Genomic DNA, 24,022 nt, shown 5'->3' with positions numbered 1-24,022 from the left:
CCCAGAGTGGCCGTCTCCTCTGACGCCTATCATCCCTCGCCCATCTAGTTTCCAACAGCTGCCTCAGAATTCGTTCTCTCCAGTGACGGCTTGAGCTTGAGTCCAATTGCAATCAAGCCTTCGATTCCCCGGACATTCTGATCCCCGTGTGACAAGAGGATTGGACGAACCTCAAGGAATGGGTGGCAGTTGAGAATCTACAGAGAGGTGTAACCTCATCATCCTCCCCCCTCCTCCCCAGACTTGATGCTGTGCTTAGACACATCAAAAAAAGGGGGAGGGACCATCGTGCTGCACCACACAACCTCAAGCCTCTGGACACAGTCCGAAAGTACCTTCACCTAAATCTCTTAAGAGATGAAGGCCAACTTTCTGGTTCTTCAACAACCTCGTCAGTTCCTGACAAGCCACTCAGTGGTGTGATAAGCGACAACACCACATAGTTGCTCACATCAACAAGCAAGAATGAACTTACTCGCAGCCTCTTCCCATCTAACAGTATAAATACTAAGATGGGCCAAAGTCATCTCGGTACCACTAGCGGCCCACTTCATCCCAGACTAGAGGAATGTGCTTGCCGACAATCTGAGCACAGCATCTCGGGTAAGGTGTACCGAATGGTCTTTGGATCACCTTGTAGCCTACAAAGTCCTGACTTTAAGGGGTTCTCCAACTGTGGATCTATTTGCAATGCCCCTGAACCTAAGGCTTCTGCTGCTCCCCAGTCCTAAACCCCAAGGCTCTTTGGCAAGAGGCATGCCAACAACGGTGGGTATAACAATGGCGTTTACGTGTCGTTCCTGTTTTGTCTAATGAGAAGGGTACTTAACAAGGCTAGAACATAAGTCTCTCAAGGTCTCTCATAGCTCCACTATGGCATTACACGGAATGGTTTCCGAACCTTCTGCAGCTCCTGACGGAGCCTACAAGAGAACCCTCTCCACATCACAGACAACCACACTTCGACATATGTCTACCACAAGCTATAGCTTCACTATGATTGCACACCTGGAGACTACCCAGCACCTCCTCTCTCAGAGAGGTTTTTCGTAATAAGTTGCGAAGAGGTTGTCTGGATATCTGAGGAATTCCTCGGCATCAGTCTACCAGGCAAAGTATAGTGTCTTGTGTGGTTGGTGTCATGGGAAAACGTATCTCTCCACTCAATACCTCTATTCCAGCAATATCGGAATCCTCGAGTATTTGTAGGAAGAAAAGACCCCCTTTTCAGTTTTGGCTGGTAAAGATTATCACTCAACCTTGAGCCTCACCTTCAAACTGAAAGGAAGGGACATCCCCTCATCGCTAGATCTTTCTTAACTTCTGCGTACTTACAAACTTGCCTTTCCACTGTCGGAATTGAGACCACCCTCTAAGAATGTGGTTTGAGTTCTTCGGTCTCTAAGGAGATCCCTCTACAATCCACTTCACCAGGCAGAAAATTTTCACCTGGTTTAGAAGACAGTGTTGCGACACATTTAGACAGCGACCAAATGAGCCTAGGAACTTCGTGGTCTCTCTTTCGACATCGCCCATTCATAAGGGTGAAAGGCAATGTTCAGTTTCGTCTCTGAGTTTGTTGCCAAGACACAGTCTCCAGAGGTGATGGATCCTAGACAACAAGTCTCCACTCGGTAACTGACGATCCAGATCATCTGTTAATGTACCCGGGGTGAGGTTTGAGGTTCTACCGCAAGAGAACAGCAACAGCCCACCGGGTGCCTTCTCTTGTCGTTAGCACTAGGAGAGATAAAAGAACGATCACCAAAACATCATCTCTGCTGGATTCAGAGTCATCAATTACACTCTGAATCCAGATCCTCCTCCAACATCTCTACCCCCAATGTCAGGGCCATAGCTATGCCCCTGGCCCTTCAAAGCCAATTGCTCTGTGACACAGGGTCTACAAGCAAGGGTGTGAATGCTCCAGGTGACTTTCACAACCTTTCTCCTGCAAGACATGACCCACAGGAACTCTATACAATCTGTATCGGTCCTGTGGTGGCTGCACAACAGCTGGTTGTAAACCTCAAGCTCCTCATTGGACAAGTAGCAGAAGGTTGAGGACATTGTTACCTTGCTTTAGTCTGCATGAATGAAAAGGAATGACTGGTTCTTTTTCTTTTCTTCAACCTCCCGTTATGGGGAACGCATTAGCCAAGGTTCTCTGCACAAGCTGACCTCAACCACTGTGGGTAAACCATGCTCCCTTGAGTACTTAGTATTGTGTCAATACTATTGCGTCCCCATACCCTGGCGAGGTGGTATTGGGAAAATTTTTGTCCAACAGTTTTTCCTGTAAAGTATCAGAATAACTTTCACCTTGACAATCACACTGTTTATCTCAACACACAACCTGCTTAGGCCGCAGACTTTTTATAGCCGGGTTTAGCAAGGTATAGGGATTCCTTATATTTGGCACCAACATTTTCAATAGAAGGAGCCCCCGGGTAAAGCTATGAAAGCCAGATTGGCAGGGACGTCCACCCTCCTAATGGGCGAGTCACCCTTAATAAATTGCGTGGGTTTGTATTCCAGTTACGGAACAAATAATAAATTCGTAGATAATTTGTATTTTCCTAATGATACAAACCTTTTGCTATTTATACAAACTTAATCGCCAGCCCTATCCCCCTTGAAGTCCTACCTCCAAGCAAAGTGAGCTAAATCATAGGTGTGAGGTGTGTGCGTGGGAGTGGTAGCAAGCTACCCCCTACCCACCGCTAACTAGCGGGATGAGTAGTTAACCCTCGCTAAAATTTTAATGGCTCGTCTTTTCAGTTTCACTGAAAGTAATACCCCTAATAAATAGCTAAAGGTTTGTATCATTAGGAAAAATACAAATTAATTTACGAATGTTATATTTTCAATAAATACATAAAATGATTAAAAGATAGAAAATGCAATTTTTTTTTTTATAAATATTCTACCATCTTACTAGAGCAAGAAAGGATTCAATGAATAAGTGGAACTCAAAGGGTCTAACAATATCATGCAAATTTTGAGTCCTCAAAATGAAAATTGGTCAGTGGAAATGCATGAATAGGGGAGAGGTAAGAAACTGGAACAAAGTATCATACATGCTTTATCATATATATACAGTAGTTATGTATCCATGGTTTACTGCAAATTTTGATTGAATACCATATACAACTTTCTTGCAATCCCTCTTAACATCAGATACACACACTTCCGTAGTGAAAGTTTCGTCATTGTTAATCATACTTTCAGTTTTACCTCAACAATAAAGACCTCCATTCAGTTTAGGCCACATTAGTTTGAAAGTACCATATTTGTAATGTAATTTTGTTTCTAACCTATGACAATCATAAAATACACTCTAACAACTGAGGTCTGGAAATTAATGCTGTGTTTCACTCTTTTCTAAGTATTTATTGTAAATCAAGGACTCTTAAACACACATGTATTTTGTTGTACTTTGCGAGCATACTTCTGAGTAGCCTACAAGTAGGATTAGTGTAACATGCACTAGAAATTATGTAACTTGTAGTTGCAGATAGTTTTATTGTAATTCACTGCTTGCATAGTAGCATACTAAAAGTACTGACATTTTGATAGGTTCCTTTACTATAGTTCATGAACCTCCATGATTTTCATATTGCTTTCCTCTGGAAGCTGGGTTTTAAAACTAAAGAAAAATTCCCATTGTTTCTTTTCATTAGAATTATGCCTCTAGTCAAGTAATGAGACAATAATAGTGGCTAATGGAAACCACTGATGGCGTGTTCAAGCCATAGATTCTTTATCTTTATAGTTTGTGTCGACCTTGAATGTCAAGTCTTTATCTCTAAATTGTTTTGATTTTAGTGCTTTTAAAGATTTCTTCTTCTGGATTTGAATGTATGTACTGTCTAGATTGTTCTAGAAAATTATTTCTGGACAGTCATAATCCACATTCTCTAAGTACCTTGTTTTGTAGTCAACAATATTAGTATTTAAATAACCGTTGTGAGGAGTATTTCAACTATTCGTTGCGAGGAGTGTTACAGCAGTGTTCTTTGCAAGGAGTGTTACAACAGTATTGGCTTTTAAATAACTGTTGTGAGGAGTGTTATAACAGTATTGGTATTTAAATAACCGTTGCGAGAAGTATTAAAACAGTATTTGTTGCATGGTGTTACAACAATATTCTTTGCGAGGAGTGTTACAACAGTATTGATATTTAAATAACCATTTTGAGGTGTGCGAAGGCTTCATTGTTCCTTTTATTGACTAGTAAGTTTCTATAGTTGCCTGCCAAATATAAGTTCAGAGCACAAAAACAAACTTAAGGGGTCGGCCCAATGCCGTTTTTTAAGGACAGGAGTTTGACATTCATACCACTTAATAAAGGTGACTTAGGACATCACCAAACTGCATAGGATTTATGCCCTGACCTTCGGTTTTGCAACGCCAGGGCGATTATCTTGAACAATTAGTGTTTTTCAAATTCTATCTCCTCCCTTGATAAGTAATATTAAGACCTGGGATTAAATACCCTATATAGATGTGATATAGACCTCAAATAAAGTAGTTTTTTTTTTTCTAAAAATCATTATTTTGCTAGATATGAATTTTTCCATTATGGTAAAAAAATAAACCCTATGTTTCAGGGAAAAGAAGCGATAAAAAAAAATAAGAAAAAAATTGGAAAAGAGGGTTGTATTTTATTGTTTTATGTCTTTCTTAAATTATACAGTATCATCATCGCCTCCTACATATATTGACGCAAAATTTTAATGCTATACTGTATCTTTAAAACTAAGGGATTTGACAGAATTTGAAGGTCAATAATTATAGTTTTGAGATAGGGGCGTTAAGTTTTTCTCTGTAGTTTTACAAAGACAATATTGATAAATCATGATTATTATGAATTTTATGTTCCTATTAGGATATTAATAAACCAAAACAAAGTTATTTATCATAATTTAATCATAAACGAAGATCCTGTTGCTCAATATCTTGTCTCTTTAGGCAAGATGGTTGCTCCTTCATCATCTCTCTCCTTCACTAACTCCGCTAATTTTGCCGATATTACCCACTTCTGAACTTTTATTAGAGCAAATTTTCTTCTTCCTTATGTTAGCGGTATGTTAAAATTGTCTTTTCCTCTTTGAAATGATGAAATTCTTGCCAAAAAATTAGAAAAACTGACTTGAAAGACGATATTAATAAATCATGATTATGAATTTTATATTCCTTTTTGGATATTAATAAACCAATACAAAGTTCTTTATCGTAACTTAATCATAAATGAAGATCCCTTTGCTCAATATCTTGCTTCTTTAGGCTAGACGTTCGCTCCTTCATCATCTATCTCTTTCGCTAACTCCGCTAATTTCGCAGATATTACCCACTTCCGAACTTTTATTAGAGCAAATTTTCTCCTTCCTTATGTTAGCGAGATGTTGAAATTGTCTTTTCCTCTTTGAAATGGTGAAATTCTTGCCGAAAACAAGAAAAATGAGTGAATGTCACAGGTCAAACTCAAACATGTACAGGTACTCTTTATGATATTTGTGGTAGGACTGAAGGCCAAAGGGTATAATTTAACGTGTAATGCATCGTCTTGTAACTTGTGGAATCTATACAGATACCATTGCTCACAATATACATTAAAATGTAATAATTATCAAAATTTACGATAACAAGAAATACTGCATTTTCTTGTAGGGAAAATGTTTTTGGTTTATCGAGGTACTTTTACTAATTACCCTGTAATTATGAAAGTAAGAATAATTTTGACAAAATATTTCGTATAAACATTCTCCATTGCCATACAAAGCTCTGAATTTTTTCAGGATTTTGTCCTTTTCTTCCAGTACCCCTATATATTGGCATTCCAGCCAGGCCCCTTAAAGTAGGGAGATATCCAGAGAAGACTAGGCTAGTTGATTATAGGGAGGTGATGGCTATGACATGCCACCACTGAACTCCAATGTAGCATTCAATTAATCAAGTTCTGATAGTGATATGCTACAAAAGTTCTTAATATCTTTAGCCTCTTTTGTGAAATCTCAGAAGACTAGCAAGTCTTCAATTAAAGGCAGTAATTCCAAACTAACCTGTCCTATTTCAAACCATAACGTGACTGCTGAAAGCAAGTCTAATTAGCCCTAGTGTTCCATTTAGTAAGGTTTCTGCTGGTGTACAGTGCCTGACAGATTTGAGATCATCTATTATTAAGCCTCAAATTCTTTATTTACTTTACAACCTTTGGCTGCAAAACCCTCACAATTTGGCCTCAAATTCTTTATTTACTTTACAACCTTTGGCTGCAAAACCCTCACAATTTGGCAATCTTAGCTGCTTTATTAGACAAATAGACTGGGAGGCAGAAGGCCGAGTTGGTAGCCTGGATCCTAATATCCCTCCACTCACTGAAGTAAGCACTCTAAAGCAACTTCATATTTCATATGTAGTTGATGTGTCATATCACATGATTCCTTTAGAGAAATAAAGTTGCATCATGTTTTGGATGGCAGTGTGTACTGTTTGATCGCAATCTTGGATACTAGCTCGTCACAAGTTAACTCTAGTATGCTAGTACCTCAGTTGTTGAAAAGAGTCCCTTGGAAAACAAATGTACAGCACTTCCCATGCAAAGGTATAAACAAGCAGGAGTCAGTAAATAATGTCTCTCCTTCCAAGTCTTTGGAGAAGACTTCCATTTCATTTTTGATAGAATCGATAAATTGTTACCTCAATTGCAAGAAAGGCTGATTACAGTATTCTAGTTTTCATTTAGTGTTGAAGCCTTCTGTTTCACAAAGATAGAATATTCTGACTTATTCAGAAAATCAGTTAACAAATTTTGTTTTAGATTACAATTCAACCTCAGGTCTTGATCCACCACCATCAATAGAACAAAATATTTTAATGCAGGTATTGCAAGATGGTTTTACTAAACGGATTTTGAGCGAAGCGAAAAATCTATTTTTGGGTAAAAGAGCCATGTCGTCCTGATGGAAGTTCCTTCATTAGTAGCTTCCTAAGTTATATGTGACTACAGTGATATATCCCAGAGAATTTACCGAAGGTACCCAGAATTCTAACTCCTGGAGCGAGTATCCCTTAAATTTCTCCAAGGGATATTGCGTAAGGACGTATCTTGACACATCTCATAGCTATTTATACCCCGAATAGCCTTTCACTTCGAGACGGAAAGTGGCAAGAAAAATAGGAGGATCGTTAAAGAGGTAAACAACTCGACTCTCCTAATGTACTGTAAATAGTTTGGCCAATCGCCACCGTACGGCGCCACCAAAACATTCTTTCGTTTGTAGCTTTGGTGGCCAGTATTTTCCCTGTGTTATCTCGCTATTTTCGAAGCTTTTCATCGCTGTTATGGATTCCCCAGCTTCATCAGCTTCTGGAAAGTTAAGTAATATCTTTTAATTGTGTAAATGTAAGCTCTTGCCAGTTTTGCTTTTCGATTGATATCGTAAATAACGTAACAAGAGCTGCTGCCAGCCGGATGGTGTCATGACGCGATCGTTCTTTTGTTCATTTAGTTAGCAAGAACGATATTCCCGGCATCTTTGCTTTAGTAACTTTAGCTATTTAGTATTTTAGCTAGGGATTTTTATATTATGTCATTGTTGTCGTGAAATTGGCTATTAATTCGAGCCTCACGAGTGCTAGGCTTCTAGCCTAGGCACTTTAACACATGCATGATATAACCTTCCTGGTAAAGTTTTATTGAAGCTCAGGCAATATTTTATACAATTAAGATATTACTGTTTATTTTCCTCTTCCATACTAGTATACTAGAGTTACTCTATGCTCTTTAGCTTAATAGCTTTAGTGCTTTAGTACACTTTATATGTCCCCATTACTCTTGTATTGTCTTTTGGGGGGAGATAGATATCTCATATACCCCTTCAAGTCAATACTATCTCTATGAGATCTAAGAGTAATTCCCTTTCCCTCTGATTAGCCTAGGCTATCCTCAGTTAATTTACTGTAACCTGTGGTTGGGTAAATTTTCTGGGGCGTTTCGTTTCTCTCTCCTTTTCTCTGAGCTGGCAACTGAGTAGCTTGTCAGCAGTGAGTTTGGAGTTGGGGACGGGACATCAGAGTAAGTCTGTGTTAGGCATTTGGCTACATGGTTTTATACCGGCAACTGAGTAGCTTGTCGGTATTCCAGTAGGGCTAGTATGCTGTTCAGGAGGCTAGCCTCCCTAGATCTTGTAAAGGTTATTGTTTCACAATTTCCTCTTATGGGTCTAGCAGACAGTCCTGTATTAGGGTTCTTAACTGGAAGATAGGTTTCTTCCCTGTTTTGATCCCTGGTACGAGATTCTGTTCTCTTTGAGTTCGTTTTCGGACGTTATCTCATTGCCTAACCCAACCTGGGGAATTGACTTCCCCTATTTGAGGTTAATATGAGGACAGAATCCTTCAGGTTAGGTAATACCTTAGGGTATTACTTTACTTACGGACTATTCACCCCTTTCCCGCTATCTCTTTCATGTTGAATGAACCAACACCCTTATGGCCGTGGTTCTACATAGGCTCCTTCTGGGTAGTAAAGTAAAGTATTTTTGAAATATTCTTCTTTGCAGAAAGTAGGAGTTATTGCTAGTCCTTTATAAAAAGAAATTTGCTGGTCATCAAGCTTTTAATTTAGTTTTGGATAATCTGATTTTAGTTAAAATTGTTTCAGATGAGGTTTCTAAAGTTTTAGCAGCCTATATGCGTTTGGTGATTGATAGAAGAGAACAAGTATGGGATAGTCTCGAAGACATATTGAAGAACCTTTAATAGTCCTTAACCTTTGGGAGAGCCTTCATACTGATGTGTAGTCAAAGAAGGTTACTGTATCCTTCTAGACTTCAATCCTCCCTTCTTCAAGAATTAATCCTATTTCCAAATTATCTAATAAATACAGCAAATACACAGATTGAAACTAGAAATTGCAAAACTTTTGGAAAAAAAAAATACAACAGAAGCGTTCTTAAACCTCCTCTGGGTTTTTTTTTTTTTCAATAGGTTATTCCATCTTTAAAGTTTCAGGGTGTTGTAGGCTAGTTCTGAAAGTCTCAACCCCAAGTTAACAGTTCTCACAAAGTTTTCCTCACGTTTCCAGTTCTTACAAAACGGATTTTGAAGCGAAGCGAAAAATTACAAATTCGGAGATAATTTGTATTTTTCCTAACCATACAAACCTTAGCTATTTACATGGGCTGTGCGCACACGCGCACCCCATGTAAATAGCGTGGTTTGTATTTCGGTTACGGAACAAATCTATTTTTGGGTGAGATGGCCATGTCGTCCTGATGGAAGGTTCCTATTGATAGCTTTCTAAGGGATATTTGGCTGCAGTGATATTCTCAGAGAATTGACCTTTAGGTCTCCCGAATTCTAACTCCTGGCGTGAATATCCTTAAAATTTCTCTTAAGGATATCGCATAAAATCAGGGGACGTATATCTTGATACGACACATAGCAATCTTCACCCCGAATAGCGTTTTTGCTTCGAGGGGGACAGTGGCTAAACTGAAGGGGAGCCGTTATCAAGGTTACCCTTCCTCCCATACTACTACATGGCTCCAAGATGACGCTCATTCCTTGTAGCATTGAGCATGGTGCTACTGATATAGTAGTTTTGGGATGGATCTTGCCTAAGCCTTTTTCTTATACGGAAAAAGGAGGGCTGGTCCATCAGGATGACATGGCCATCTCACCCAAAAATAGATTTTTCGCTTCGCTTCAAAATCCGTTTTTTGGGCTCAAGCCATGTCGTCCTGATGGAAGTATACCAGAGAATTACTTGAAAGTACTGTATCTGTGGATTTTCATAAGTGCCTTAACCTTGGGACAATTTTTTTCTATTGTCATCCGGACCATTGAGACATATGATGTTACTGTTATACGTCCCTACCACTAATCATGGAACAATGTTAGGGCTTTGCTTCCTGCCCCCTGCAGGGAAGTGTCTTACTAGACAGTAGAAAAGGGTCTCAAGGTTTGCATATATTGTATGAACAAACATAAGTATCAACTAGATATACTTATGTTGTTGGAACAAGTAAGTATCAACTATATCTATTTTTTGTAAGTATACAATAATATGAGGTTTACTTAGTTAAATAAGTAAGAGAACTCTGACCATATTATTGTGCTAATTGCAGGGCGAAATAAGACGCAATTACACTCTAATAGACATTTGTTTCGAATAAATGACCAAATGGAATAACGAGTGTAACATTTTAAGGGAATTATACGTACAACGTATACAGAAAAGGTTTTTCTCCCTGAAAGGGAAGAAATGATTAGTGCCACTCTGAAATTTGAAAATTTTGATAAAATTTTCTAATATAATTTTCTGTAAATGTATACTATCAACACTGTGTACTATGTACACACGGCACAAGTGTTATTCAGTATAATTCCACACCTGAGATTTTGAAGTGTCTTAGTGTCACCATGGTGACATCCTTTACATTCAGATCTCCCTGGACAATTCTATCCTGTTCGTAATACTAGGCAGGCAGTTAATTCTAATAGCCAGGCCTTCTCCATCACGAGACTCAATACTACGCAGTACTCTAGAAGTTTTATTCCAGCTGTTACCAAGTTGTGGAATGATCTTCCTAATCGGGTGGTTGAATCAGTAGAACTTCAAAAGTTCAAAGTTGGAGCAAATGCTTTTTTGTTGACCAGGCGGACATGAGTCTTTTTATAGTTTATTTATGACATATTTGTTTTTGATGCTGTTAATAGTTTATATATGACATGTCTGTTTTGACGTTGTTACTGTTTTTAGAATGATTTATTGCTAATTTGTTCTCTTCATTTATTTATTTCCTTATTTCCTTTCCTCACTGGGCTATTTTTCCCTGTTGGAGCCCCTGGGCTTATAGCATCTTGCTTTTCCAACTAGGGTTGTAGCTTGGATAGTAATAATAATAATAATAATAATAAAAAGGTATTACACTGGAAGTGTCAACACATTTTCACCCTAATTGATAGTCCCAATCAATTCACTGTTCATCGCAGCACTAGACGACAGGTTTTAATACACTACCTGCCGCCACCACGTAATGCTTCAGTTCGTGCACTTGCTTCGCATAGTGTTTGTAGAACACTCTGGATGACTTCCATCCAGTATATGAGCGAAGACGCTCAAACTCCATATACTGAAAAAAGTTCAGTGATGAAGCAATTTTTCTCGGATCATGCCCTGCGGGTGTACTGTCGGGATCCGCTCTGCGAATGAAGTAGGTGAGCTTCGCCCTCAGTTGTTTTAGTGATAAGTTTGACCCTGAAGTTTCTCCTTTGAAGAGCTGTCCTCCCCTGAAGTCTGAAGTTCTTTGAAGATAGACCTTTAGACACTCTACTGGACACAGAGAGACATCTTCCTTCAAAGGGCAGATTCTCGAGGGACCCCATCTCTTAGTGGGTAGCTCGTTCTTGGCGAGAAAGGTTGGATCAGGAAAAAGATTCAGTTCTCCCACTTCTGTGAACTGAATGTGGCCCTTATTTCTTGATAGGGCTATTTCACTAACTCTAGCCCCTGAGGCTATAGCGAGCAGGAAAATAACCTTTTGGGTTAGATCCTTGAGAGAACAATCTTCATTGTTCACAGATGAAGCATAATGTAGGACCTTGTCTAAGGACCAAGAAATGGGCTTTGGAGGGGCTGCAGGCCTAAGTCTAGCGCATGCCTTCGGGATCTTGTTAAAGATTTCGTTCGTCAGGTTCACTTGAAAAGCGTATAGAAGAGGTCTAGTCAGGGCTGACTTACACGTAGTTATCGTGTTGGCGGCCAGACCTTGTTCATGAAGGTGGATAAAGAAGGACAAACAGAAGTCTATTAAGATTTCTTTCGGTCCTTTTGCTTTAACGAAAGCAACCCACTTTTTTTAAGACGATTCATAATGTCTTCTATTTGACTTAGACTTGTATTCTTCTAAGAAGTCTATACTGCCTTTCGAGATCCCAAATCTTTTCTTAACTGCTAAGGCGAGAAAATCCTGAGATGAAGGTTTTGGTTTCTCTGTTATGAAGCGAAGACAGTCGACTTCTGAACCCGTTGAGATAGTGCTGGGTTCGGTAGAGGGGCCATCCTCAGCTTCAGTTCCATCACTAGAGGGAACCAGTTGCTCTTGGGCCACTTGGGGGCCACTAGAGCTGCCGTTCCCTGGAAGGATCTCAGCTTGTTGAGGACCTTCAGCAGGAGATTGGATGGAAGGAACCAGAAAATCCGGGTTCATTCGTTCCAACCGAGGGACATGGCGTCTGTTGTCTCCACTAGAGGGTCCTCGTATGGGGCTACATATCGGGGTACAGTAGTTTCTTCTTGTCGCTTGTCCCGAAGAGGTCGATCTGCAGTTCCGGGATTTGTTCCAAGATGGAGGAGAATGAGTCTGCGTCTAGGGACCATTCTGACTATCGGCTTTATCCTGGATAGAGCGTCCGCTGTCACATTGCAGAACCCTTGTAAGTGAACTGCTGATAAGTGCCATCTCTCTAGACAAAGGATGGCTAATATCACATGGTTGATATGGGACGATCTCGAGGCTTGTCGGTTCAGACATCTCACTATCACTTTGCTGTCCAAGATCAGCCTGATGTGGACTGATCTGCGAGGGGAGAGTTTCCCCACCGTCCAAAATATTGATGTGAAGGGCCTTGAACAGAGATGACCAAGTCCCTTGGACTTTCCTTTGATGGGAGTGACCTCCCTCTCCTTCCGTCGAGGCATCCGTGTGGATGGTCACCGATGGCAGAGGAGGTTCCAAGGTCACGGTCCTCGTTAGGCTCTTGGCCTTCGACCACGGCTTGAGAAGTGATTGTAGTAAGGTCGGTCTCGGTCTTTTTAGATCTCTTCGAGTGTTTGATGCATATCTTCTCCAGACTCCTGACACATCTTTCAGCTGTGCTCTTAGCACTGGGTCTGTTACTGCGGCGAACTGGAGAGAGCCCAGTACTCTTTCCTGTTGGCGTCTTGAAATCCGGTAGTCTCTTGACAGACTCTGTGATCTCCCTCCTCTTCCCTGAGGGAATGGAGAGGCGGTGTGACCTCAAGTTCCAATGTATTCCCATCCATTGAAACTCTTTAGCTGGAAAGAGTCGAGACTTCTTTAAGTTGATCTTGAATCACAGATGTTCCAGGAACTGGATCACTTTCTTGGATGCTTGCAGACAAGCCGTTTCGGATGCTGCCCACACCAGCCAGTCGTCCAGGTACACTGCTACCTGAACACCTTCTAGGCGTAGTTGTTGCATGACTGCGTCTGCAAGTTTTGTGAAGATCCTTGGGGCTATGTTTACTCCGAAGGGTATGGCTTTGAAGACATACTTTTTCTTCTGTAACTTGAATCCTAGGTAGGAGGAGAGGGGGGGACTGACTTGAACGTGCTAATAAGCATCTGCCAGGTCTACCGAGCCTGTGAACGCCCTTTTGGGTAACAGGGTCCTAATGTGTTAAAGAAATAACATCCTGAACTTGAGTGGCGACAAGTCCAGAATGACTGAGTTCGTCTGAGTCCTTCTTGGGAACACAAAACAGCCTTCCCTGGAATTTGATGGACTTTGCTTCCCTTGTAACCTGTTTGCTCAAGAGCTCTAAGGTATATTCTTTTAATGAGGGGTGGAGTGTTGGAAGAATTGAGGAAATGATGGTGGAGACTTCCATTTCCATCCTAGTCCATTCTTGAGTAGGCTGTGGGCCCAAGCATCGAAGGTCCATCGATCCTGAAAATGTTGGAACCATCCTCCTACTAAAAGCATCTCCTTGCTTCGATTGTCCGGAGGGTTTACCTCTTCGACCGCGTCCTCCCCTACCTCTTGAGGGATGTCTAGGGGAGCCCCGTCTGGATCCTTTACCTTTTGGTCGAAAGGTAGTGGTTTGCTTCTCAAACCCGGGGTTGAATGCTGTTGACTGGGCAACCAGCTGTTGAGGCACCACTTGGAAGGTGGTCTGTGGTTGTGCCACCACTTGGGGCACCACGGTCATGGTGACTGTGGGATGTTGTTGAGCAGGCCAAGGGGGAAGTCTAGGCTTCTTCGTCTACCTTTTAGGTTAGGGACCCGCATCCGGGGGGAAGACTTCCTCTTTGAGAAGATGCCCCACTTCTGGAGAAGGTTCCTATTCTCCATGGTGGCTTGCTCAACTACCTCTTTGACTACTTCGTTTGGGAAGAGGTCTCTACCCCAGATGTTAGAAGATATCAGCTTCCTGGGTTCGTGTTTCACTGTTGCAGCAGCGAACATGAACTCTGTACAGGCTCTCCTAGCCTTCATGAAAGCATACAGGTCCTTTACTAGGGTGGCCATATGCATTTTGGCCAGGACCGTGAGCATGTCTGGGGTACTTCTTTGGCCTGCACACATATCTATGCAGTTATGTAGGGATAAGGATGCAGCAAGTTTCTCCTTCGTCTCTTGTTCGCTGCGCAAGAGAAAGTAAGAAAGTTTAGGGAGATTCTCGCTAAACTGTCATCCAGCAATGTCTGCGTCCAGTTTCCCTACTGAGAAGGTTAGGTGGACTTCCTTCCATTCCTTCTCTTCCTTGGGCAAGGCTAACGACAGAGGCCTACACTCCTCTAGTGTAGGGCATGGTTTGCCTGTCTCCACTGACTTGGCAACAGCTTTAAATGCCTTCGACATAAAGGGGAAAGCTATTGAAGGAGGAGCAAGAAAGGTAAGGTGTTTCTTGCTCAAGGCGGACACTTTCGAGTTTGAATAGCCTGCCTTTTTCAGGCTACTCGACAAGAGAGCTTATGCCTTATCGTGGTCGAAAACCATGACCTCCTTAGGTTCCGTCTCCTCTTATGGCGTTAGTTCATTGCTTCAGTCGAATGAAGCAATCAGGGTAAGCATCTAAGCTTGGCCAAAACTGGATGTAATGTTGTCTAAGGGGACGGCTCCCATCTTCTCCGAGATATAGAGTTTGCCGTTAGTAATCGGCATAAACTCTGCATACCTCCAGGGATTGGTTTTGGAGCAGGCTGGGAGGTCTTGGACTCTGGGTAGCTTGTATGACCCTCGGGAGGCGCTAAGTTGAGCTTTACGGGGCGCTCTCTCGATTCTCGCTTCCCTTGCTTCGCTTTGCTTGCGAAGGTTCTCCATTAAGGCCGTAAGATGGGCCAGTGTCTGGCTCATGTTGTCCAATGGAGGGGTAGAAGCTGAAGATGTCGAGGGTAATGGCTCCGGTGCCGGCACGGACGGAAGGAACTCCGACTGGACATCATCTTCTTCCGGAGGTAGAGTAGACTCCTCCTCGGGATCATCCTTTAGTAGATTCTTTTCAGTGTCCGCAGACATTTCCGACATCCTTTCCTCCTGGTGGATGTCCATGCTTTCCAATGCCTCTCTGACATCCGTGTAGATGGCAATCTGGACGCAGGGAGGTCCGGGTCGTGCTTGGGGCAAGACAATTTCACTACCCGCTTTCGGGAACAGAAAGCTACGCATCCTATCGTTAAGTAGGTATGGTCCCGGAGAGTTCTTCTGGAACCCTCGTACCCACTTGCGCAGCTTTTCTCGAGCCGCATCCCTCGACTCCGATGACTTGGGGTCGTCGAAACCTTCGGTCACCAAGGTCCGGCAGATATTGCAGTCTTGGGGGTCCCAGTACCGCAGGGTTTCGGTAGTGATGGTGCAGGGGGCATGAGACCTGCACGCTTTGTGACCGTAGAAGTTCCTACTCGTATGGTTGCAGAAGATCACATCGCATTTCATCTGGGGTTCCTCCTGAAATGAAAGGAAAATTAAATGAGTATGCGGTTGTTTATCTCGCATGATAAACAGATTATGCAAAATGTTAATATTAATACTTTAACCAATTTAGGATAGGAAGCTAGAAAGAAAATAGGAAAAACACATACTTGTGTATCCTTTCCAGCCAATTGCTGTAACCTCCCCCCAATATTAAGGTTACTGTATAGAGTTTCCCTTTTCAGGGCAAACTTAAAAGAGAAGGGTTCTAACCTCTAGGGATAGAAAAAGTGTACACTACCACTGACCCTTCTTAAATTATTTAATATTGTGGGCCAAGTTATTAACTGATTTCTAATCAGAGTATTGAAGGAATTCTATTTTTTCAATATAGGATTGGTCTCAGCAATAGACTGTGCAAGGGTACACAAGGTATGTTGGAAAATAACTACTGTATAATATATACTGTACTATAGTTTTCTGTCTGCAGTATATACTATACTACAAATATACTGGCTACTGTATAATCATATACTGTAGTTCAGCCGGCATATTGCCGGCAGGGCTAGCACCTGGCGGCATAGTCCGGCCGGCATGTCACTGGCTAGGTAGTACCTGATGGTACTAGTCCAGCCGGCATGCCGCCGACTGAGTAAGTACCTGACGGCACCGGTCCAGCCGACATGCTGCTGCTGGCTGGGTTAGTACCTGGCGGCACTAGCTGACAGAGAGAGAGAAAGCATGGAGTGAAGGGCTGCCTTATTAAAATGTATGTTCACAATAAATAAGGGTGTAAGTATATAACCTTACTGCCTTCCTCCAGAATGAGGGTTCAAATGGAAGGGGAGAATGCATCATTCAAGCTTCCATGCAGCCACAAGATCCGTTGCCGATCATTGCCGGTTTCAGGAAAGATGGCAATCCAAGAGAGGACTGAAGAACACTCAGCAGCAGAAGGGTCTCCCACCGGCAGCTGTCACAGCCAGCACAACCTTTCCCGGAGCCTTGTGTCCATAAGGGAAAGACAGTGACTATATAGCTGCTATGTAGGAGCCCGGCCAGCACCACAATCTACCAGGCAAGCGGTGAGATTGCAGGACAACGGCCACAGGATTGCGATAGCTAGGGCATCGCTAAAGGACAGAGAGGGGCAGGGAAAAAGGTCCTGTATCAAATGTAGAAGGCGGCGGCAGGATCGCCGCCACTTTCACACAAGAGTGAAACATTGTTTCAGTATTGGTGCCATCCTAGGCAGCAGAAGAATATCTATTCTTCAGCCTAGGGTCTGCCGAAACAGGACTAGTCTTCTAGACCGCAGGGGAGAAGGTGGCGGCATCATACTACCACAAGTGCAGCCTAGGCAGGCTTAGCCTCTTATGCCGGCAGGGGAGTGACTACTCACCCTGCCGCTCGGCCGCCGGCAGAAAGACTGAATACTCTGAGGTTCTGTCGAAAACCCAAGCCGGCATACTCGCCGGCAAGGGTGGAAGACAGAAAACACTAGCCTAGTCAAGCTTGAGTGAACTACTCTATGGCAAGGCTAAGATAGGGTTGTCGCCTATGGCGGCACTTAGAGGGAAGGAGGGATTACCCGTAAATCTCCACAGGAGACGAGTATCGAATTATATAATTAATTCTAGGAGATTACTATCTCCTGTTGAATTGATAAAACGATACACGAGGGTAACCGGGGATAATGAAAGTATGCTAAAGCGCATAGGCTAGGTAGCCTAGCGCAGGGTGAGATCTCGGTTACCTAAATCACCGAAACTCTAACGTATACGATCGACATAAGGAAGAGGAAATTTGTATGCATAATATATCTTTACTAGTATAATTGTGTCTAAATAGCTTTCATAATTTATTAATGCTATTACCACCGGCAATGTCGTTCTGCTAACTAAATAACACATGCATAACGAACGACAGCGCCCATTACATCTCCAGTGACTGGCCAAGCTCCAAAACACATTAAATTAAACTAATTTCAAAGTGAAGCAGGAGCTAAAAAATTATACATTGTAAAGACTAAATACTCAACTTTCCAGAGGCAGAAGAAGCTGGAAATTGCATATTAAATCCTCTCAATGACGATAAAAAACGTTAGATAACAGGGAAAACCACCGTGCGCAATCGCTACTGAAATAGGAATGAGCGCCATCTTGGAGCCATGTAGTAGTATGGGAGGAAGGGTAACCTTGATAACGGCTCCCCTTCAGTATAGCCACTTTCCCCCTTGAAGCGAAAACGCTATTCGGGGTAATGATTGCTATGTGTCGTATCAAGATATATGTTCCCTGATTTTATGCGATATCCTTAAGAGAAATTTTAAGGTTATTCGCGCCAGTAGTTAGAATTCTGGAGACCTAAAGGTCAATTCTCTGAGAATATCACTGTAGCCAAATATCCCTCAGAAAGCTACCAATAGGAACCTTCCATCAGGATGACATGGCTTGAGCCCAAAAAGTTTTCCATGGAAACTCCTTCGATAGTTATTATTGTTGCTAGCTAAGCTACAACTCTAGTTGGAAAAGCAAAGTAGGATTCTATTCACCCAAGGGCTCCCACAGGGAAAATAGCCCAGTGAGGAAGGAAATAAGAGAATGAATAAACTACAAGAGAAGTAATGAACAATTAAAATAACATATTTCAAGAGCAGAAACAACATTCAAATGGATAAAGAAAGAGGGTTGAATGTTTTCAATAGACCACTCAAAGGCATCTTTTCACATTTTATTCATCCTTGTCCTGTCAACTAGTCAAAGGTTTACCAATTCAAGTGACTAAGTTTTGGTCCCCATGATGGTGGCCCCTATTTCAAAATGGTTAAGGATTCTGGGGCGTTTATACCTGGGTGATTGACTATCTAGATTGTATCTTTTAATAGGGTTTGGGATTAGCAAGTTTGATTGCTCAGGTTTAATGTCATGGTTGGGGACCTGGTCAATTTAAGGAAGTTCCTTCAATTTCCATATCAAAAGATTTTATATTTGGGAATGATAATTGCAAGTTCCTTTACGGTTTTTGTCATAGAGCAGTATTCAGTCTTTTTCTTCTAATATTGAATAAGTTGAGAGGTTTGAAGTTTATGTCAGTTTGGAAGTGGATGAGCCTTCTTTGGACCATGAGTTCCTTGAGAGTAATTTCTTATGATGGGATGCTTAAAGATGAGGATTTTCCAATTTCATCTCATTGTGCAATGGAATAGAACAGATGATCTAGACACATTCTCAATTCCAGTGATGAACTAATTTAAACTGCCGAGTTAAGGGAATAATCACTGGCTGTTATCCCAGGTATTTGTCTTGCAAATTAAAATCCTAAACCATTTTCTGTACACAGATGAATCACAGAACGGATGCGGCAACTTGAGATCCGTCAGGGAAATGGATGTTGGAGGAGTCAACTCTTCATATCAGTAGTCAAAATCTTCTAGCAATATTATTATTATTATTATTATATTACAGTAATACCTTGAGATACGAGTTTAATCTGTTCCGGGGCCGAGCTCTTATGTTAATTTGCTCATATCTCAGATAAATTTTTCTCATATAAAATGACTAGAAAAAAATTATCCGTTCCCACCCTCTGGAAAAAAACATAAAAACAGTATATTACAACAGAAAAACATGGTTTTAATTGTTGTAATTAACATTCTATGCTAACAAAATAACAAATGGCTATGAACTGGTTATGATGCTCAATGAAATGTAACATTATTATGGAGTTCTTACCTTCGAGGCAGACGGTAGCGGCTAACGGCGGTGTGTGCGGAGGAGGAGGAGGAGGGAGAGACTCGACGGCAACACGTTCAGTACGCAACACTTTTGTAACACTACGTAACATTAACCTTAACTTTAAATTTAACTTAAATGAAATTAGCTTACTGTACATACACTTAAAAATAAAATGTTAATCCTACGTTACACTAAACTTAATTCTAATTTTGTTTTCATTTTAATTTTTTTACTTTTCTTCTTCCAGCTTGGCTCTTTTTGTTTTGCTTTCACCTGCACTTTTTGACGGCCTTTACAAAAGAAACCTATCTAGGGATGTTTGCTTTTGTCTCCCCTTCAAATTGTTGCGGAAATGATGCATCCAAGTGTCGTCACAATAGGCATACGCACGACCACTCACCAACTTGTCCGGGTGCCTCTTTTCCATAAAATTAGAAAATTCCTGCCACTTCGCTAACATGTTTTTGATTTCTGCCGTAGAAAGGCGGTCCTCGTCTTCCACCTCTTCCTTGCTACTGAGCTCCTGCAACACCTCCGAATGTTCCATCTCTTGGAGCTCTATCAATTCATGTGTCATGTGCTCTTCCTAATGCTCCTCAACAGGGTCGTTCACGTCTGCCTCGTTTACCTCCAGCCCCATGGACTTTCCAAGAGACACGATTTCATCCATCACAATAGGTTTGGGTTCATCAGGGTCTGTCGTATCGAACCCTTCAAAGTCCCTCTCAGCGACAGAAGCTAGCCACAATTTCTTCCATGCTGAATTAAGAGTTCGTCTTGTGACACCCTGCCATGCATCGTCAATAATTTTTAAGCAATGGACGATATTGAAATGTTCCTTCCAAAGTTCACGAAGGGTGAGATTGGTGTTGTCTGCGACATCGAAGCATTTCTTGAACAAATGCTTCGTGTAGTTTTTTTAAGTTAGAAATAACTAGTTGGGCCATGGGCTGGAGGAGTGGCATGGTGTTGGGTGGGAGATAAAGGAGCTTGATGAACCTGAACTCATCAAGAATGTCCTCTTCGAGACCAGAAAGGTGACTAGGGGCATTGTCGAGGACCAGGAGACATGTCATTGGCAGGTTTTTCTCGGCCAAATATTTTTTTGACTGCTGGACCACAGCACAGATTAACCCATTCTGTGAAGAAATGCCGCGTAACCCAAGCCTTAGCATTGGCGCGCCACATACCTTGCAGTTTTTCTTTCAAGATCCTTAGGCTCTACAAGGATGTGGGTTTTCCGAGTTGTACACCAGCAGTGGCTTGACCTTACAGTCACTGCTGGGATTGGCACACAAGGCTAGAGTTACCGGTCCTTCATGGGTTTATGGCCCGGTAGTCTCCTCTCCTCTGCCGTGATGAAAGTCCTCCTGGGCATCATCTTCCAAAAAAAATCCAGTTTTCATCGCAGTTGAAGAATGTTGGGGGATGAAGCCATGTCGGGCGATAACCAAGGCAAAGGTTGTGACGAAATCCGCCGGGGCTTTCGAATCGAACTGGCTGCTTCCCCATGCCTCACAACCGAGTGTATCCCAGTCCATTTTTTAAAATTATCCAGCCAGCCACGACTGGCTTTGAAGGTTTCCGCTGGTATTGAAGTCTCCCCTCTCTCGGCTGTTTGCTTCCCTTTCAAGTCATCATAGATTCTGCTGGCCTTTTCACATATGATCGTCTCAGTCACTCTATCTCCCGCCAACTGTTTCTCCTTTATCCATAATAAAAGAAGCCTCTCCACCACGTCTTAAATATCACTATGGAGCTTGTAAAGGATGGTTACTCTTTTGGAAGGCCTGGTGCTCTTTATAGCATCCTTCTGCTTGAGGATGGTACATATAGTTGATGTATTCCTCTCATATTAGCACGCCAGCTCAGTCACTCTTACGCCGCTCTCATGTTTTTCGATTATTTCATGCTTCATCTCTATTTTCATCATACGCTTTTCTTTTCACTACCCTTGTTTGCACTTGCTTGCTTTGGACAAATTGCTTATCTAATTAATTCTGCAATGATTAACACAAAAAACACTTAAAAAAGCAAACACTACAGCCGGTGCTCGGAGATAACTTAATGCGACGAAGATCCTACGGGAAAGACCGAGCGATGCTGTCCTGGTGAGTAGCCTCTCGCACACTCAGCCACCTGGCGGCCGCAGAGGGAACTGCCGCCTCGTATCTCAAATTTTTTCTCGTATCTCAGGACAAAAATTTGCTCGGAACTCTCCTCGTATCTCAAATTTCTCGTATGTTGGGACACTCGTATCTCAAGGTATTACTGTATTATTATTATTACTTGCTATCTGCAGTCCTGGGACTTTGCGTAAGATGGAGGAGAATGATCCTGCGTCTAGGGACCATTTCGACTCCACTGGGTTAAACCTGGAAAGAGCGTCCACCGTCACATTGCGGAATCCTTGAAGGTGGACTGCTGACAAGTGCCATCTCTTCTTCTCCGCTAAACGGAGGATGGCCAGTATTACCAGATTCAGATGAGGCGATCTCGAGCCCTGTCGATTGAAGCATCTCATTACAACCTCGCTGTCTAGGACCAAGCGAATGTGGATCGAGCGGCTTAGTTTCAGTTTCTTCAGTGAGAGAAAAACTGCCATGGCTTCCAGAAAGTTGATGTGGAAGGTTCTGAAAAGGGGAGACCAGGTTCCTTGGACTTTCCGATGATGAGTGGCCTCCCCACCATTCCCTTGAGGCATCCGTGTGAACGGTGGCTAATGGTGGAGGTGGTGGCAAGGGTACCTTCTTCTTTAGGTTCTTGACCTCCAACCATGGCTTGAGTGGGGATCGCAGACGATTTGGTAAAGGTTTCTTTAGATCTCTTCGAGCGTTTGATGCGTATTTTTTCCAAACTCCTGATGCATCTTTTAATTGTGCTCTCAACACTGGATCTGCCACTGAGGCAAACTGGAGGGACCCCAACAAGCTCTTCTGTTGCCGTCTTGATATCCGGGCGGATTGAAGGAGTCTCTTGACAGATCCCGCTATCTCTTTCCTCTTCTTTGATGGAATGGAAAGGCAGTGTGACTGTAAGTCCCAGTGGACACCCAGCCACTGGAACTTCTGACCTGGAGAAAGAAGAGACTTTTCCAAGTTGATCTTGAATCCTAGGTGTTCCAGGAACTGGATCACTTCCTTGGAGGCTTGCGTGCACTCCTCCTTGGATGCTGCCCACACCAGCCAGTCGTCCAGGTAGGCTGCTACCTGGATTCCCTGTAGGCGTAATTGATGAATGACTGCATTCGCAGGCTTGGTGAATACCCTTGGGGCTATGTTTAGGCCGAAGGGCATGGCTCTGAAGACGTATTGTCTTTTCTGTAGTTTGAACCCTAGGTAGGGGGAAACGACGGTTGATTGGTACGTGCCAGTACGCATCCGTCATGTCTATGGAGACTGTATATGCCTGTTTGGGCAAAAGGGTCCTCATGTGTTGAAGCGTCAGCATTCTGAACTTGTAGTTTACTATGAACTTGTTGAGTGGTGATAGGTCCAGAATGACTCTGAGCTTTTTTGAGTGCTCCTTCGGAACACAAAATAGCCTTCCTTGGAATTTGATGGACTTCGCCCTTCTTATAACCCTCTTGTTTAAGAGTTCCTGAACATATTCTTCCAATATGGGGGTTGAGTGTTGGAAGAATTGAGGGAAGTTGGGTGGAGTTGTGTTCCAACTCCATCCCAGTCCATTCTTGACTAGTCTGTGTGCCCAGGGATCGAAGGTCCAGCGATCCCGGAAGAGGAGAAGTCTCCCTCCTACCGGTAGCATCTCACTTTGAGTGCTGGTTGGAGGATTTACCTCCTTGGCCACGTCCACGTCCACCTCTGTTGCCCCTGCCTCTGGAGGGGTGCTTAAAGGATCCTCGAAATGAACCTCGAGACTTCGGCCTAAAGGTCGACGACTGCCTTTCAAAAGCTGGGGTGAAGGCGACGGTGGCGACACAGTCGCCACCGTCTGGGGGACCAGCTGGAAGGTGGTGGTTGGCTGTGCTACTGTCTGTTGCACCGTGGCCATGGGAAGCTGTTGTTGTCTGGGACGAGAGGGCACTCTTGGTCGTTTCGTCTTCCTTTTCGGCTGGGGACCCTCGTCAGCGGAAGACTTTCTCTTAGAGGACAAGCCCCACTTGGAGAGGAGATGCCTATTCTCCGATGCGGCTTTGCCCACGACCTCTTTGACCACTTTGCTTGGGAAGAGGTCTTTTCCCCAGATGTTGGAAGCTATCAGCTTCCTTGGTTCGTGCCTCACTGCAGCCGAGGCGGACACGAACTCTCTGCAAGCCCTTCGGGCTTTGATAAAGTTGAATAGGTCCTTGGTGACCGTCGCCAAATGAGCCTTGGTGAAGACCATGTACATATCTGGGGTTTCCGATATGCTTGCCAACGTCTCTAGCCCTGTCTGCAGAGACATAGAAGCGGCAAGACGTTCTTTTGTCTCCTGCTCTCTGCGCAGGAGAAAGTCCGACAGCTTGGGGAGGTCATCGCTGAACTGTCGTCCAGCAATGTCTGCCTCCAGCTTCCCAACTGTGAAGGTGTTATGCACATCTTTCCAGTCTTTGTCATCCGATGGAAAGGCAAGGGAAAAGGGTCTACACTCTTCGAGTGTAGGACAGGGTTTCC

At 42.8% G+C, this 24,022-nt stretch overlaps 1 protein-coding gene across 11 annotated transcripts in view; it reads left to right on the top strand.

The window, feature by feature from the left end:
- Window positions 1-24,022, top strand: part of LOC137657922 (guanine nucleotide exchange factor DBS-like) — a 664,479-nt gene that overhangs the window by 623,096 nt on the left and 17,361 nt on the right. For 3 of the 11 annotated variants that reach the window (XM_068392595.1, XM_068392589.1, XM_068392590.1), the window contains exon 23: window positions 2,942-3,051. The exons of 1 other annotated variant lie outside the window; for it this stretch is intronic. In XM_068392595.1, coding sequence (XP_068248696.1) covers window positions 2,942-3,005 — 64 coding nt within the window. In that variant the 3' untranslated portion in view covers window positions 3,006-3,051. Of the gene's footprint in view, window positions 1-2,941; window positions 3,052-24,022 lie in introns of those variants that run through there. 7 more of the 11 variants (XM_068392592.1, XM_068392591.1, XM_068392597.1 and 4 more) reach the window with 5 other exon arrangements.

This window comes from Palaemon carinicauda, chromosome 18 (assembly GCF_036898095.1).
Source record: "Palaemon carinicauda isolate YSFRI2023 chromosome 18, ASM3689809v2, whole genome shotgun sequence".
NCBI lineage: Eukaryota > Metazoa > Arthropoda > Malacostraca > Decapoda > Palaemonidae > Palaemon > Palaemon carinicauda.
Note: the sequence above shows the minus strand (reverse complement) of the source record. Positions and strands in the feature narration are given on the sequence as shown.